Source organism: Lissotriton helveticus, chromosome 6, assembly GCF_964261635.1.
Source record: "Lissotriton helveticus chromosome 6, aLisHel1.1, whole genome shotgun sequence".
Classification (NCBI taxonomy): domain Eukaryota; kingdom Metazoa; phylum Chordata; class Amphibia; order Caudata; family Salamandridae; genus Lissotriton; species Lissotriton helveticus.
The window spans coordinates 1,082,696,356-1,082,713,599 of NC_136067.1; the positions used below are offsets into that span (position 1 = coordinate 1,082,696,356).

At 47.8% G+C, this 17,244-nt stretch overlaps 1 protein-coding gene across 3 annotated transcripts in view; it reads right to left on the reverse strand.

Moving 5' to 3' along the window:
- Window positions 1-870: 870 nt before the first annotated feature.
- The window catches only part of PDCD2 (programmed cell death 2), a 519,296-nt gene continuing 502,922 nt past the window's right edge, over window positions 871-17,244 (reverse strand). For 2 of the 3 annotated variants that reach the window (XM_078648732.1, XM_078648730.1), the window contains one exon: window positions 871-1,156. In XM_078648732.1, the coding sequence (XP_078504858.1) occupies window positions 995-1,156 (162 nt within the window). In that variant the 3' untranslated portion in view covers window positions 871-994. The remainder of the gene's footprint in view (window positions 1,157-17,244) is intronic. The other variant, XM_078648731.1, reaches the window with a different exon arrangement.

Sequence of the window (17,244 nt, forward strand, 5' to 3'; positions counted from 1 at the left end):
GAGCCTTGTTTCGAGGTGGAAGCGGGGTCGGGTCTTTGGTACTCACGGTTTGCCCCGGTGTGATCTGGTCATCAGAGTCCGACTGGTCCTCTACGGTGACTATTTCTAGGTCGGAGTCCGCAGCTTCTGGGAGTTCATGTTCGTCGTCGAAAATGTTCTCCGGTTCCGGTGCCTGCTGCTGCGTCTCTTGTCTAGCGGCCCTTCAGTTCCGGATAGTTTTCTTCGACCGGAACTGAGCACAAGCTGGACAGTTTTCCTCGTTGTGCTCCGGAGATAGGCACTTGTTGCATACTGTATGTTTGTCAGTATGAGGGAATTTGGAGTGACATTGTGGGCATTTTTTAATCGGGGTCCTTTCCATCGGCAGGAGGCCCACGTGGCGTCGAAAAGGCCTAACGGCCCGCGTCGACGACCGGATCGAGATGGAAAGTATTATCGAGTCAAGGGGTACCGAACGAGAACAATACCGTCTAGGTAGAAGGCCTTTTGGCCTTAGAAAGTTGAAAACTTTCGGTTCCGAAGTTGGAGATGAGGAATAGCATCCGAACCCAATGGCGGAGAAAAACAATCTGAAGATGGAGAAGATGCCCATGCGCACTGTAGTCCAGGGGAGGAGTCACCTATCTCGTGATACTTCGAAGACTCTTCCAAGACAACAAGGTGCAAACATCCGGACCCAACACTAGGCGGCGATCTATGCTAAGATATGAATTCAGCAGCCCACATGCCTCGAACCTATAATTACAAAATGAGATAGAAATTAACTACATCTATAATTTGTTTTTAAAACTTCAAATAAATATTGATAGCATTTATGTACAGATTTTCAATAAAACACATCTATGTACATGGTCAGTCTTCGAGTTCCTATTTCATTTTTTCCAACTTCTTATTTATTATTCTCAATGCTGTGAAAATGGTTAACATGGTAAGCATTGACTCCTTTGGCACGCAGCAAAAAGGAATTTCTTCGGAAAAGGAACAGGATGGCTTGTTAGACTGGATCAATGGCCAAGTCCTGCTTCCATAAGAATTCCTTGCAATACTCTTTTTCATCACCGCAGTTTTCAGCACAAGTAAATACAGCCAATGTTCCCCAGTCTATGCTATCTCCGATGCGGTCAACATTTAGATGATTCAGAAGCTGAGGCATAACCTAATAAAAACAAAAACATAGATTGAAGGACCCTAAATATTTGAAGAAACAAGCAACACAAAACATATATGCATTATTCATGGGATGAAGTATCCTCTACCATACTACATTAGGATATTTTAAGTCTTCCATGAGTTCTGAGACCACTGAAAAATAAGGTTAAGGTGCTCCAAGGGCACTTGCCTTTTAATGTATTACAGAGGTCATTTTAAATCTTATGACTCATGGACACCTCAATACCCATAACGCAAAAAGTTTAAATCATTGGTCTCTTGATATGAAACAGCATGGTTAAAGACAAGTACAATAAATGCTTACTCTAAAGTGTGGAATTGTATCACTACTATGAAGATAGTGATTGTTGCAAAAACATACTTTAAGCAGTTCAATGAGAGTCACTTTCTAGCAAAGCTGAAGTGCAGAATGTGTAATAACATGCACATATTTGTGCTAGCATGTAAAAAACTACAGCCGTGAAAAAAGTAAATCTGTGTAATAAATGTTCCCTTTCTGCTCATGACTATTCGTTGCAGCTAAAAGGATCAGAGGAGATGAAAAGTTTGTTTTCACTGTTAAAGCACCAGCTGCAATTCTGATCCGTGACAAGCATGTCACACTGGCTGTTGTCTCAGACAGCAGGGACGATGTTAGCACAATCCAAATGTAATAACTAATTACAGTGTTCATGTTTGTAGTTGATAAGTTATGTCACAACAAGACTGTAAAAAGAAAATCAGATTCAGGTTTTTGTACAATGCAAGCATTCACATATTACACAGGGCATATGCAGAAGCGCAATATCCCATTTATAAGGAAGAGCCGTCACTAACGAGAGGCAAAACTTCTAGTGCGTCATGATGCCTCTCCCAAACCTCAACAGTAATAATCCATTTTTCGTGTCTTCTGCAGGAAATGTACTGGGGAAAGCCAACAAATGAATCCTCCTGAAGTCTTCACAATTCCTAGTTTTCAGAATGCGTGGCATTTTATCCTCCTTCCTCTTGGATGTGCAAGTGTCGGCCTTTCATCACTTAGGTGTTACCCACTCAAACAAGCGAAAGAAAGTAACTAGTACTTCAGTAAAGCGTCATATCCGGTGCGGTGACCTATGCATCTCTGCCATAGTTGCTAATCGGAAAATGCAACCTGACACATTCTTTGACCTGGGAGGTCACCTGGGGGATTGTTGAGTGTTGCAGCCCGAGCGCTGCTCCCTTCTTGCCACCGGACCTTGCTGCCTGCCGTTACCCGAACACCGCGGCGAAGCGGTAGATCGCGAACTACAATTCCCAGCACCCCTTGCGCCCAGGAAGGCGCGCATCCTGCATCCTGACCCGCCCCCGGAGGTGCGCTTAAGGCCAGCGCGAGCCCCGGGGGAGCGGGGGACCTGACACATTCTCTGACCTGGGAGGTCACCTGGGGGATTGTTGAGTGTTGCAGCCCGAGCGCTGCTCCCTTCTTGCCACCGGACCTTGCTGCCTGCCGTTACCCGAACATCGCGGCGAAGCGGTAGATCGGGAACTACAATTCCCAGCACCCCTTGCGCCCAGGAAGGCGCGCATCCTGCATCCTGACCCGCCCCCGGAGGTGCGCTTAAGGCCAGCGCGAGCCCCCGCGTCGCGGGACCGCGCGCGGGCTAAGCCCGGGCAAAGGGCGGGCCCTCTGTGGCCCTCAGAGGCACGAGGAGGACGGGACGGGCCACCCCCCCTTGCCAATTCACTCAAAGAGGTACTGTGATTCCCCTTACTATTACTATCAACCCATTTCTTTGGAGACTCGCATCACACCATGTCTATCTGGGAGGAGCTTAATGCTATGTGTGGATCTAAATATATCCCTGACTTTTTATCCCCCATAAGCACAGCTACCAATCCAGACGATGTTAACGCCACCCTGCAGATGTCACCTTTTTGCTCGAATAAACCCCAATCTCCAATTAAAGCACTCCCGGGTGGGTTCAACATCAAGATAAAGAACGATGATGTCATTCTTAACGGGATCCCAGCCAAAACTCCAAAACTATGCTCCAGTCCCTCTCAACATCACTCCAACTTCAGCTCTGTGTCAGGGGATATGGAGCATGGAAAAATGGAAAACTGCCTATCATCCCCTCAACCAACTTTATTGGCCCAGCTTGAGAATCTACTAACCTCCCTAATTTCACCGCTGGTGGATAAAATTAATGATCTGGGGGACAGGATATCTAATATTGAACTGTTGATCAAAACATACATTCCATCTGGAACTAAACCAGTATTATCAGACCCTCCTATTCCCCTCACTGTCCTGGAAAACCCCAAATTGATTTCCTGCAGGAATGCGCATTCTCAAACTACACCGCTTGTACAAACAAACCACATCGAGGCTAAACCTGAACCTGTTAGAATGCCACGAATAAATTTACCCCCTGAAGCCGCCCCTTATGTGACCGTTGTCTCTGGGATCCCACCACTAACTCACGGAAAACTTGAAACTCGTCAAGATTTATTACATAAGGCTATGTTTTGGTTACAGACCAATAGACCCCTGCCACCCGACCTAGATGGGGGGATCCTAAGCGTTAGGAGGGTGGGGTGGTTGGGCACATTGCCAAAAGACATTCCAGGGGACTTGGTGCTAATTAGATTCAAGTATAGGAAAATAGCCCGCTATTTACGATCCTGCAAGCATAAAGAGGGGGATGGCCCAATTCGTATCTGGGATTTACATGACTTTTATCCGAGCATTCCACCCTCCCAGTTACCTAGAACACAAGGGCCAATGTAAAAATGCTCCTCTTCTTTTATTAGAATTCTGCATAATATTTTTTACTTATGAGAAGTTTTGGTTCCCCTGATCCCCTTATCAAAATGGTAACTTTTTTCTTACAAATTTTTATATTTTTATCTATTTTAATGAATTGACTAAATGTTTTGTTGTATATTTCTATTTTATTATGAATGCTTGTATGATATTCTTTGAAATATCGAATAAAGCTTATTTGATTTGATTTGATTCGGAAAATGCAAAGAAACTGCGCGCCATGACATGTATTAAATTACAACCACTTTGAAATAGTTTAGGAGTAATATCTAAGTCAAGGTGCAAGAAGTTTCAGGAGTATTGCGCATGCCAGATCATTATGGCTAGAGAAACCTCATGCGACCAACACGATTCATTTTACTTTAGAGTCCTCATAAAAGCAAGTTTTCCTGGGTTCGAGGCTCATCCACGTAAGAAGAGGGATGCTAGTTCTCAGCAGAACGTGGATCATTGAAACACACACATGGCTGAAGTTCTGACGTTCCCTCTCCATTACATGCATCCCACATAACATGGAGATGGTATGCTAAATGCACAAACATGTAGAAGTATGTTCTCACATGCATTGCTGTAGCTAAAAAAGGTTACCAATTTTGGATGACATTTTTTAACTGCTTTTGATTTGAGTTTTCTAGAGCGCAGGAATGCCTGGAGGTGTCTTGGCACTAGCAAATCCACCCGTTTAGGCCTCTTTGAAGCCGAAAATGCCACGAAGTTTATAAGGAAAGTGAAAACAGGCAGATATTTAGCGGTTTACAAAAACATAAGTAAATCTGGCTTTTGAGATGTTTGGGCCCTTTGTCCCAAAATTGACTGATATTGTAAACAAAGCTGCTACCGCCTGGGACGCTTTCTTGATTCTGGGGATGATCACGGATCTTAATGGGGCAGGTCGCAAAGATCTTTTCAGAGTACCAACTAAATTTGTTTTTTAGGTACTCAGGACTGATTCCGTGCAATGCTTTAAGTGCCAAGCACAGAGCTTTGAAAAAATCTCGTTTCTCACAGGGAGTCAGAGTTTGGCTAATGTGCCCGACACCGACTTGAATTTCAGGATTTTCTTCAATAGGCGACATGATGCTTTTTGCAGCATCTGGAACTTGTTAATTTCATTGGTCTCTGCTTGATGCCAATATAAAGGGCATTACAGTATTCAATCCTGGACTTAATTAGGGAGAGCATAATTTTTTGAAGGTTTATAGGAATAAAAGGCAACACCGTCCTAAGCAAATTTATTATTTTAAAAAAATGAGGAAGAAAGCTTGGTCATTTGCTCCATGAAGAACAGCTCTATGTGTGTCAAAAATGAGGTTCCTTATTTAGGGGACGGATGCAGGAAGGGGACCCAATGATTGGGGCCACCAGGATGGATTCCAAAATGTATCATCTTTACTGAATAAGAGAATCTCTGTTTTTTGGAAATTAAGCTTTAGACAATTCCTGCTCGTCCAGCTAACAATGGCTTTCATTCAGGCGTTTAAACGGTCTGCAATCTCATTGGATTTGTTGGAGATGGATGGCACAATCTGTGTATCGTCATTTCTTTTGCCATCAACCATTTTCTGTCCGAATCAGAGGCTAGGTTTGGTAGGATTCTGCTTTAATGACATGAAGAGCAGCCTCTCTTAAAGCAACATCAACACTTGACCAGTCAAGAGATCCTATTACCCCTTACACCCATAGCAAAACTACAGATCTTGTCAAGAGATAGCCAGTCAGCACGCTTTGTTGTGAAATCCTCATTCTGAGCAGCAATACTCTACTCTTTCTTTGTTGCTCAGCAGCCTCATGTGAGTACATTTTATTTCTCTCCTTTGGACCGTATTTACTGTTTATTAGTGCTATCTCTAATCATGTTAGTAACGACAGCATCATAGGTAGAGGATGATGCTGCCGTTTCCTCCTCTGCCCTGAGGTCAATAGACAATGCGCTGACCGACATTAAGAACGTAATTGAAACGAAATGTAATTTTCTGTGGGGGGGAATTTAATCTTTAAACTCTGAACTGTCTAACCTTATGTGCCGTAACGTTAACCCTGTTCAAATTATAGACATGGATGGACTGTCCACATTATCCACAAGCAACACATTTGGTTTGGTGTCACACCCTTGTCCTGTCTCCCATAAAGATAGTATTCCTGCCACCTCGCATATGAATTACAGTAAAAGAAATGCACTCGATGGGCCAAATTCCCTTAGTGAACATAGGATGAGTCAGGGTGTTGTCCCAGGAAACACAGCACCGGTCTTAGGAAGAAGTAGCCCAATTCCCAAACGTCTGAGTATCCGCGCAAATAACACTGGCACAATCAGGGGGTCGCCTCATCCGTCCTAGAAGCGTCTCTGTGAGACCAAACACTGATGTGATAAGTCTACCTCCCGCCTCCTGCCCTTACGTGTTAGTTCTGGCTGGGGTCCCCTTAGTAGTCGGAGACCAAAGGGAATCCTGGGTAGATCTTCGTAATAAGTCGGTAGACTGGCTTTGTAAAGGTAAGAGGTCCTTTCCTTCAGCATTAGCGATATCCTCATGGCTCGAAGATTAGGCTGGGTCGGACACTCTGAAAAGAACATAGACGGTGACTGCGTTGTCTTCAATTTTCGCAGACCCCAGATGGTCCGCCGATTACTGAGCACTTTTGAGCAACCCTTTTTAATAAACACCCACATTAGTGTGCTCCCCCTGGGCTACTTTTATAAGCCATCCCCTGAAACCCTTAGGGATGTCTACACTTTACCTTCGCTAACCAACAGGTTTAATGCATTTTCTAATTTAGATGCACAGGACTGACAATCACCACGATGGCTCCCCAGCCGCCTCACCAACATCACCTGGAAGAGCCCCCTGCTACTAAAGCAACTATTGACAATAATAATGACGTACTACCCCCCCCACCAGAGTTAATGGTGTAGAATTGAATATTCTTAGCAGGAATGTAGCAGGGTTACAGTCCAAACTTAACGACCAGGACTGGCTGCGCTTAGTTAAAGAACACAACATAGTAATGTTCTAGGAGACTTGGGCAACACATGACTTGCATATTGAGGGTTTTCATTGTTTTAACGCGGCGGCATCCCACCGTAATTTGGGCCGTCCGTCAGGGGGCCTTTTTATTGGACTTAATGTAGCAGCTGGTGGAAGTTTTAAGTTACTTCCAACAAATAGTTGTAACTTTCAAGTTGTATTGTACAAGAGAAGAATTTCTTTTTATCTGGTAAACTTTTACAATAATGATTTCCTTTCCATTCGTAATAAGAATTTTATTGAGCTCTTTGATTTTATTTCTAATTTAGATTACCAGCAAGGTTTGGGTATTATCATTGGGACTATTCTGGGAGGTGATTTTAATGCAAAACTTAAAGATATGCATTTGGGTGTAGCACGCAATCTATCCCCTTCATCTCGTAGGGGTGCTGAATTGGCAGTGCTCCTAAGGTCCCACAACCTGGTTAATGCTATGGACCAGATAGGCACATCAAACGTGGTCATTAACTATTACCCGACATTCAGAGGTAGGGGTCCCCGATCCACTTTAGATTTTGTTTTTATTTCCCCTCCTCTTGTGGATTAGTTACAGCGGAGGTTATTGCCACTGTCCATGTGGACCATAACCCTATTAAAATAGAACTGAGAATGGCAGCACGACTGGTGTTTTCATCTGAATGTGGGGCAAGAGACTTAACGCTATCGACAGACAATTTAAGATTAGTATGGAGGGGCATTAATACGAGGACTTGTTCAAATAGTTAGCTAAGGACAACCTGCCTCTCATTAACTCTTGTCTGTCATTTCGAACCCCGCACCCAGAGGTAGTCCAGAACTTCTCCAAACTCTTTCTGGCTATTAAAACTTACCTCTCGAAGTCTGCAAATTCAAGAAGACAGGGCCCTAGATGGTTCGATAACGAATGCTCACTGGCTAACAGGAACTTGCGCAGGGCGTTGTCAGTTGTATCCAGGTGCACATCGGATGTGAAACTCGCCAGGCAGGAATACAACAGGGCAGTCAATAAGCGGAAGGGAGTACTCCTTAGGGACCGGTAGGAAACCCTATCGCAAGTTGCAACTGATAAAAATGGCAAATTATTTTGGTCCGCTCTAATGGATTTTCTTTTTTTTTTTTTTTTTTTTTTTTTTTGAAAACCTTTATTGTACAAAGAAAGCTCACAGATACGGGCCTACAACCCACGAGGGCTGGCCACCACATGGTAGATAACGTAATAAATGAAAAACAAATTTTCAACAGGATATGTCACCAGGAGCACAGGAGAAACAATAAGAGCATCGAGCAATCAGCAAGAACAGGACAATAAAAGGTTAATTTTCTAATGCGGGGTGGGGAAACAGAAGAATCATGGGCCGTGCAAAAAACAACCAGGGAGGGGCCGCGGCAAGCCGCCATCTTACGATCACAGAATGACAAAAGAGGCCATACCAACATAGCTATCAAAGAGTATAAGCGTAATCGGAATATAAAGAAACGACAATGGCATCAATCAAACCGCACCTACCCGTCGCAGCCCCCACCCAAATTGAGGAGACATGATCAAAAAGGCCCACATAATAAAAGACAATACGATATGCATCCCAACAAAATAAAAGGACCCCCATAAAGGAGGAAAAAGGGGAGAGGGAAAAAGGGAACGAAAGAAGGGACTCCCACCAAACCACGCACCCCCAGGAGTGAAAGCAGGATAATAGAGTCCGGCAAGCGACATAGCAAAAATCGATACCGAATTACCCAGCGAGCTACAATCAGATACATACCGGAATACGAAAGTCACAGAAACTCCCCAGGGGGATACAGGGGGAGACGGAGTCCCGGAAAAAGTGAACACACAAGAGCCATAGAACAGAAAAAGAGGAAATAAGGGAGGAAAAAGACCCCCCAATACGGACAGACCCCCCCAACCCACCCCTAAAGCCCACCCTGCACCCCTGCAGAAGGCTACGGCCTACCCCCCCGCAGCGTGCCTGTCGCCCTAATTAGAACCCGAAATATAGCGGAGCAAAGTTAAGTCGGAAACAGAGACAAAAATGGGAAGGGAAGAGAAGGAAACGAGGGATGGGAAACACACACAGACATACACGGGGGAGGGCCGGGAGACAGGAGTAAACGCACCCAGCCACCCGCCTGAGTTGAGGAGCCAAGTCCCCGGGAAGCCAAAGAACATCGGGTTAAAGTCCAGGGGCACCAGTCAATCACACAGAACCATACCGGGACAGGTTGACCATCCAAACCAGTGCAAGACTACCGCACACAGATGCCAATATACATCAGCCCTGTCCTTGTTTGTCCAAAGTGGAAACGGTCCGATCCAGCGAGGACCAGGTTACGAAGAACAGGAGACAGACAGCAGGAAGATCCAACGGCAGTCCGGAAAAGGCACGTAAAGTGGAACACGGACGATCCAGGAAAGTCACGAAGTGTAGCAAACGATGCAGGCACAAGTCCAAGGATATGTCCAGAAGAACCGACCCATCTGGGCCAGCACAGGAGACATCGCCGGGCAGCAGCGACCGAAAGGAAGCGGGAGAGTCATGAAGGCCAGGCCAAGTAAAATCCAGCTCCCGGGCCCGAGAAAAAGAAGGTAGCGCAGGAGGAGGAGGCGCCATCAAGTCCCGTACAGCAGCAGACGCGGTCGGAGCCGGGGCCAATTCCGCCAGGATAATTCCAGCCGCACCCAGCGGCGGCACAATCACATCTGGCCGTGGGGGCCCAGGAGGCCCGCCGTGAGGAACCATCTCCGAAGGTAGTATAGGCGCGGTCACACAGAGCCGCCAGGAGAGCAGGGTGTCCAGTAACTCCTTAAGTGTAGGAAAACCTTCACAGTATCCGGCACCCGGGCCATGCGGCGGGCCCCCAGCGCTCGCCCAGGCCCGGTCAAGACACTCGGGGTCGGTCGCCATTTTGAGAGTCCGACAAGGCAGCGCGGCTGTAAATCTCCGCCGGGGCGGCAGTAAGGCAAACAAAGTCCCGCTGACCGGCAACAGAGCACCCCGGGCAGGAAGAAGGGCCATCAGAAGAAAGGGATTCGCCGGCCACCCAACGCCGCCGGTCCCGTTCTCCGAGTCCGGGCGGCAAAATCAAAATGGCCGGACCGGAGAACAAAGGGAGAGCAAGCCGGACACACGAGGAGCTTCGACCACGGAAGGCAGCGCCTCCACCATAGGCCTCCTCCCCACAGGAATCGGCCAGGAAGGACCTCCGGCCCACACGAACAACGGCCCTCCGACCACCTCCTCCGCGCCCCGGAGGGCAGATCCACAGGCTCCGTCTGGCCCGGGAGCCGGCAAGAAGATCCAGGCCAGTCCGCCTCCGACACCCCAACACAATCGGGGGCACTGCACCGGATCCACAGCAGCCAGGATAACCGGAACAAGAGGTAAGTGCCTGCAAGGCGTCGTAGCACCACCACTCAGCAAACAGGGCTTCCCGGGGCAGGATTACAGCAGGATAAATGTGAAAACCCAGGCGGGCGAACGGAGCCGAGCTAAAGCGCGGCCATCTCGGTCGCGAGCTAGGCTCCTCCTCTAATGGATTTTCGATCTATGGGCCAGTTATTAACCCCTATCAGCTGTACTATATCCTGCCAATCCTGGTAATCCCACTTCTCAAACATTTATGCCTCTGCCTCATTGGACACTGATCAGTATGAATATTACCCTCCGGTCAGCATTCAGATAACACTCCCTGAAGTAGAAGAAGCTATCCATCAGAGTATTGGGAATAAGGCCCCCGGCCCCGATGGCCTACCCATAGATTTTATTAAATGGAAGCCGGACTTTTGGGCACAGCTTCTTCTGAATGTTTTCAATAATCTTATGCATGCCCGTTACCTGACACATGGACAAAAAGTATTATTGTCCCAATATTTAAAAAGGGGGATCGGTCGCAGCCCAGCAATTATAGGCCGATATAATTGATTGATAACACCCTTAAAATACTGGGTAGAGTCTCCTGAGGCAAAATAGCCGGGAGTGTGTTTTTACTAATGTAATTCTGTGTACTTGTGTTTTTAAAACTTACCTTCATTACTACTGCTACTTGCATCTCGAGGGCGCTGTGCAGCGGATTTAGCGCTCACGTGACCCCCTCCCTCCCGCTTCCTCCACGGCTGGCCACGCCCACCTAGAGGCCACGCCCCCTTCCCGCCCTACTTAAGCGCTGAGTCGCTAGCGCTCGGGTAGTTCGAGTCTCCTGAGGCAAAATAGCCGGGAGTGTATTTTTACTAATGTAATTCTGTGTACTTGTGTTTTTAAAACTTACCTTCATTACTACTGCTACTTGCATCTCGAGGGCGCCGTGCAGCGGATTTAGCGCTCACGTGACCCCCTCCCTCCCGCCTCCTCCACGGCTGGCCACGCCCACCTAGAGGCCACGCCCCCTTCCCACCCCACTTAAGCGCTGAGTCGCTAGCGCTCGGGTAGTTCGAGTCTCCTGAGGCAAAATAGCCGGGAGTGTGTTTTTACTAATGTAATTCTGTGTACTTGTGTTTTTAAAACTTACCTTCATTACTACTGCTACTTGCATCTCGAGGGCGCCGTGCAGCGGATTTAGCGCTCACGTGACCCCCTCCCTCCCGCTTCCTCCACGGCTGGCCACGCCCACCTAGAGGCCACGCCCCCTTCCCGCCCCACTTAAGCGCTGAGTCGCTAGCGCTCGGGTAGTTCGAGTCTCCTGAGGCAAAATAGCCGGGAGTGTGTTTTTACTAATGTAATTCTGTGTACTTGTGTTTTTAAAACTTACCTTCATTACTACTGCTACTTGCATCTCGAGGGCGCCGTGCAGCGGATTTAGCGCTCACGTGACCCCCTCCCTCCCGCTTCCTCCACGGCTGGCCACGCCCACCTAGAGGCCACGCCCCCTTCCCGCCTTTAAGATCTCCTATAATAATGTGTAACCCCAGAACGCGCAGCGGACGTGCGCAGCGGGCGTGCGCAGCGGGCGTGCGCAGCGGGCGTGCACAGCGGGCGCGCCTAAGGCAAGCCCGCCTGCGCCCGTCCGCGGCCGGACGGGGCTAGGGGCACGACCCCATGCCAAATTCACATCATACTCCCCTGAGGAGCTTACCATCCTCCAAGGCCACTGGCCTCTCTCAGAAACCGTCCGCAGGCACATCGCCTCATTAGGGCTTGCCTCCTCTTCTACTCCTACATTGCCGCACTCCCAGTTGGCCTCTCCGCCACATGGCTCTCCCCCACCTGACCCTCCCCCCCCTGCTCCGTCGCTATCTGTTCTCTTACTCAACACCAGGTCAGCGGTCAAGCACCATCATGAGCTGTTTGTCCTGCTTGATACTGAGAAGCCTGACTTACTGCTCTTGACCGAAACCTGGTTTTGTGATTCTTCCCTCCCCGTTCTCTTGGCTACCCTCCCCCCTTCCTACGTTGCCCTGCGCGCCGATCGTTCGGCGGGCAGGGTTGGTGGTGGTGTGGCGTTAATTGCTCGGTCTGAGCTGAATTTTCAAACCCTTCCCTCTCCCCCATCCCCCTCGCTGAGCACCTTGTAGCCCGTTCCCTCTCCTTCTCTCCCCCTATTACCTTACTTCTAATGTATCGCCCACCCCAGTCTTCGTCTCTGTTCTTACCAGCATTTCAAGACCTGCTGGCTAATTTGGTGGTCAACTATGCCTCGGTTCTGGTGCTAGGGGATTTTAACTACTGGCCCTCGGACCCCTCTGAGTGCACTGCTTCGAAAGAGTTCACAGAATCTCTTTCTTCTCTGAACTTTGTCCCGCACATAACTATCCCCACTCATTCGCACGGTCACATACTTGACCAGGTTTGGTCCCTTAATCTTCCAGTCTCCTCTGTGACTATATCTCCCTGTCCCTGGTCCGACCATGCCCTTATTGCTTTTTCCATCTCTTCCAACCCTGTATCCAAAGCCCCACGTGCCAAAAATACCTGGGCGCGGAATTGGAACAGAGTCGATTTCCCTTCCTTGTCCTCTCTGCTTCGGAACTCCACTCCTACCCTTTCTGGTCTTTCATCCGACTCCCAAGCCAACGCCATTAATACCTGGCTGACTGGAGGCTGTGACTCAGTGGCTCCCCTGCGTCGCATTTCCATCCGGCGACCCAAGGACTCCAACAGGTGGTTTAACGACCACCTAAAAGAGCTAAAACTGACCGCTCGACAGGCAGAGAGGCAGTGGAGAAGAAGTTACCACCCCTCATTAAAAACCCTCTATCTCGCATCACTTGCCGAATACAAAATTGCAATTCTCTCCACCAAAACCTCCTATTTTTCAACAAAAATAATGTCAGCCGAGAACAAACCTAGGGAAATATTCGGTATAGTGAATGACCTGGCCTATTCCGACAGAGCTTCACCCCAAATCCCCCCATCTCAGTCACTATGCGACCAACTCAACATTTACTTCTTGGAGAAGATCGATACCATCAAGGCCAACATCCCCCCTCCTTATTCTGCCTTTGTGGATCCCTCCCCTCCCACTGTTCAATGTCATCTTACCTCTATCCCCCCCCTTACTGAGGCAAGATTCCGGGAGATACTCCCCAAAGTAAAGTCTGGTTCTCCGGCAGACATCTGTCCGGCACGAATCCTGCAACAAATTTATTCCTCTTGCCCTGAACCCCCCATTGCTTTCCTCAACAACTCCCTTGCGCAGGGAGTAGTGACCCCTGCGCTCAAATCAGCCACCATAGTGCCCATCTTAAAAAAGCCTGGTGCTGACCCGTCCATCTCAGCCAATTACCGCCCCATTTCCCTGCTGCCCTATCTGGGCAAGGTGCTGGAACGCCATGTCACCGCAGTATTCAGCGCCCACGTAGAGGTTAATGGGGGACTGGCCTCCCGCCAGGCCGGCTTTCGCCCCAGGCACTCGACCGAATCAGTTGTGGTCTCGGTCCTGGACAACCTCAGGAAGGGTATGGATAATAACAAACATCAGGCGCTGGTACTCCTCGATCTCTCCGCCGCCTTTGACACGGTGGACCACACCATCTTACTGTCCCGTGTCAAGGCGGCTGGAATTGAGGGTTCAGCCCTGATCTGGCTTTCCTCCTTCCTGAGGGACCGCACCCAGGCGGTTCGGCTAGGAGACTTCACGACCACTCCACTCCCTGTCACCTGTGGTGTTCCCCAGGGCTCCTCTCTTTCCCCTCTACTATTCAATCTTTATATCTCTCCTCTTATTTTCGCTCTTCAGCAGCTGGAGGTCACCGTGTACAATTATGCCGATGACCTCCAGCTCATCTTTGATCTGTCTTCTTCTCCTCTCTCTGTTTCTAACTTCCAGTCTTCCATGACATTCATCAGGGACTGGATGAACCACAACCATCTCAAATTGAACCCGGATAAAACCGAGTTGGTTCTCACCGGTGGTTCTTCCAGTCCCTGGAATTCCCTCTTCTGGCCCCCCTCTCTTGGTCCCTCCCCCACTCCTTCAACCTCGGTCAAAACACTGGGTGTTAAAATGAACAACCAGCTCACCCTTCATTCACAAATCAGCTCTGTAGTCTCCTCCTGCTTCCTCACCCTCCGAACCATCCGCACTGTTTCCCGTTTTTTTTTCCCCCCAGGCTCTCAAGTTGATCATGGCCGCACTGGTGATATCGCGGCTGGACTATGCCAATGCCCTCTACAACGCCATCCCAGCATACAGCCTGCGGAGGCTCCAGATGGTCCAGAACCAGGCGGCCCGGCTGGTCTTTGGTCTCTCACGATATCATCACTCCACACCGCTCCTCAGGGAGCTTCACTGGCTTCCTGTCAAGGAACGTTCCCTTTTTAAGACCGGCTGCATGGTCTTCCAGGCCCGCCAAGGCACTGCCCCTGCCTTCATCTCCTCGTTAATAAAATAATACGTCCCCACTAGAGAGCTTCGCTCTTCTTCCAAATCTCTCCTTCAAATCCCACGTTTCAAACGTAAAAAGTGGGGTGGAACCAACTTTTCTACCTTAGCCCCCACGTTCTGGAACTCCCTTCCTGATCACCTTCGTTCTGCCACCCACTACCTTTCTTTTCGTAAAGACCTAAAAACGTTCCTTTTCAAACAGGCCTTCCCCGTGTAATCTCCCTTCTTCTTTACGACAGGTTAATTTTGCCTCTGTTGCAGAACTCCCTACTAGCGCCAAGAAACCGTACGGTGCACGCTGCGCTTTATAAATGTTTTAAATTAGAAATTATATAATGAGATATTGGAATGGACGGAGGAATGCAGTATTCTAGAGCCCTGCCAGTCAGGCTTCCGTAGCAAGGTTGGCACTAACGAACAATGTCTTAACCTCAGCCTTGTAATTGGGAAATATACCATAGCCCGGAAGTCTCCAGTCTATTTGGCCATCATGGATTTGTCCTCAGCTTTCGACCTTGTTAATAGGTTGAAGCTGTGGGCTATCCTGTTGGCTTATGGCCTGGATGAACCCCTGGTCCATTTCCTGGCACATCTCCACAAAGACCTCCCTCCAGGCACAAGTGAGGATTGGCAGAGGTGAGAGGTTTCAGGAACCGTTAAGATCGGAAGGGGGGGTCAGGCAGGGCTGTCTCTTGGCCCCCCTTCTTTTTATTATTTATATCAATGGACTGAACAAATCATTAATATCCATGTCCCAGGACGTCCCTACGATTAATGGGAAACCTCTCCCCGTGCTACTATACGCAGTCGGTGCAGTACTTATATGCTGCACCCCAAATTCTCTGCGTGTCTTGACACCGTCCTTTGTTAAATACATGGACAGCCTGGACCTAAGAGTTCATTTAAATACATCATTTTTAATGTCCTGTGGCCCCAGGAAACACCAGCTTAGCTTCATCACTGTAGGTAACCAAAAACTGATAATCACTTGCAAATTTCCCCATCTTGGAGTGGTCTTTGCTGCGAACGGCTCCTGGACAGAACATCTTACCCATTCCAGGAGCAAGTGATCAAAGACCATCAACTCGATTTTTAGTCTCCCCGCCCAAAGAACATAGGCGCTATCTTAGCTATTTAAAAAAAAAAAAAATCCCAATGTGTCCCAGTGGCCACCTATGAAGCAGAGATTTGGGGTATCGCAAATAGCTCCTGCATTCAGCAGGAAGAAAATAGATTCTGCAGGACTGAGTATCCCAATCTCCACCCGCAATACATTTGCCACAAGGAATTGAACTTATTATATAACTGATTTTATACGCGCCCATCCAGCCCTCTTCTGGTTATTGGTCTGGAAGAACGAGGTAGCGATTTTAACCCAAGATATTATTACTGACTGCATGAAGTGTGAGAAGGGGATGGACATCCCCTGGCTCTCTGGAGTTTATCAGAGTCTATGTAGCATTAACAAAAGTTGTATCTTTTTAAATCCCAGCGAAACCGGAACTTTGCACAAGAAAGAACTAAGAAGTGCCCTCTATTCATTATATAACAAAGAAAGTTTGGTGCTGGAATCGAAGAAATCAATAGTTTCCAGCTACATGTCCCGTGAGTGGTGCTGCCTCCCCCTATCACATTACCTAATGTTACCGATGAGCAAGTGGGAAAGGAGCCTCTTATTCCACCTTAGAGCAGGGACAGTTAAATTTGCATTGTGTTTCCCTTTTGGCTATAACTCGCAACTCGATTTAATACCCTGCCCATGTGACGGGGCGAGTGGCCAATCTATCATCCATTTCTTGTTTTTCTGCAAATATTACATAAAGTATAGCAAGGGGCTCCTTTACCCATTCTTTAACAGGAGTAGGCACGTTAGCCTGGATTCTGTCTATTCGAGTATGCTTGCCTTGACCAATGAAGAGCTTGTTTTTCGTACCAGCACATTTTTGAGGGTTGCCACTCGGGCACGCAAGTCAATGTTAAACCTTTGAGTTCTTAAAGTATGAACGGACACATTTTACAATTGCTGCTAATGGTCTTATCATTTTTATCTCTGAGCGTGTAACATTGTGTCCTATAAATTGTCATAGTTTTAAAGCACGAATGGAAATATTTTAAAATTGCTGCTATTGGATTTACAGTCTTTACTTTTGAGTGCGTAATACTGTGTTCTACAAATTGCCAATTTTTATCTGCTCTTATTGTTACTCTTCCCTTGTCATTCACATTTTTATTATGTACTTTTATCGATACAATGTATATCGGAATAAAGTTAATGAACTGAACTGATTAGTGGGTCTCTTATTTGTGTTGCACATCTTAGCCTTTCAACTTAGGCCTCTGCTGTTATTATATGGCGCCTGGATATGTCTTCATGTGCAATGCTTGGCTATTTAGGCGTGGCCATGCTCAGAGGATTACTGAGCAGTCCTGTTCCGTTCCATTCAGACTGGTTGAATTGTCAGA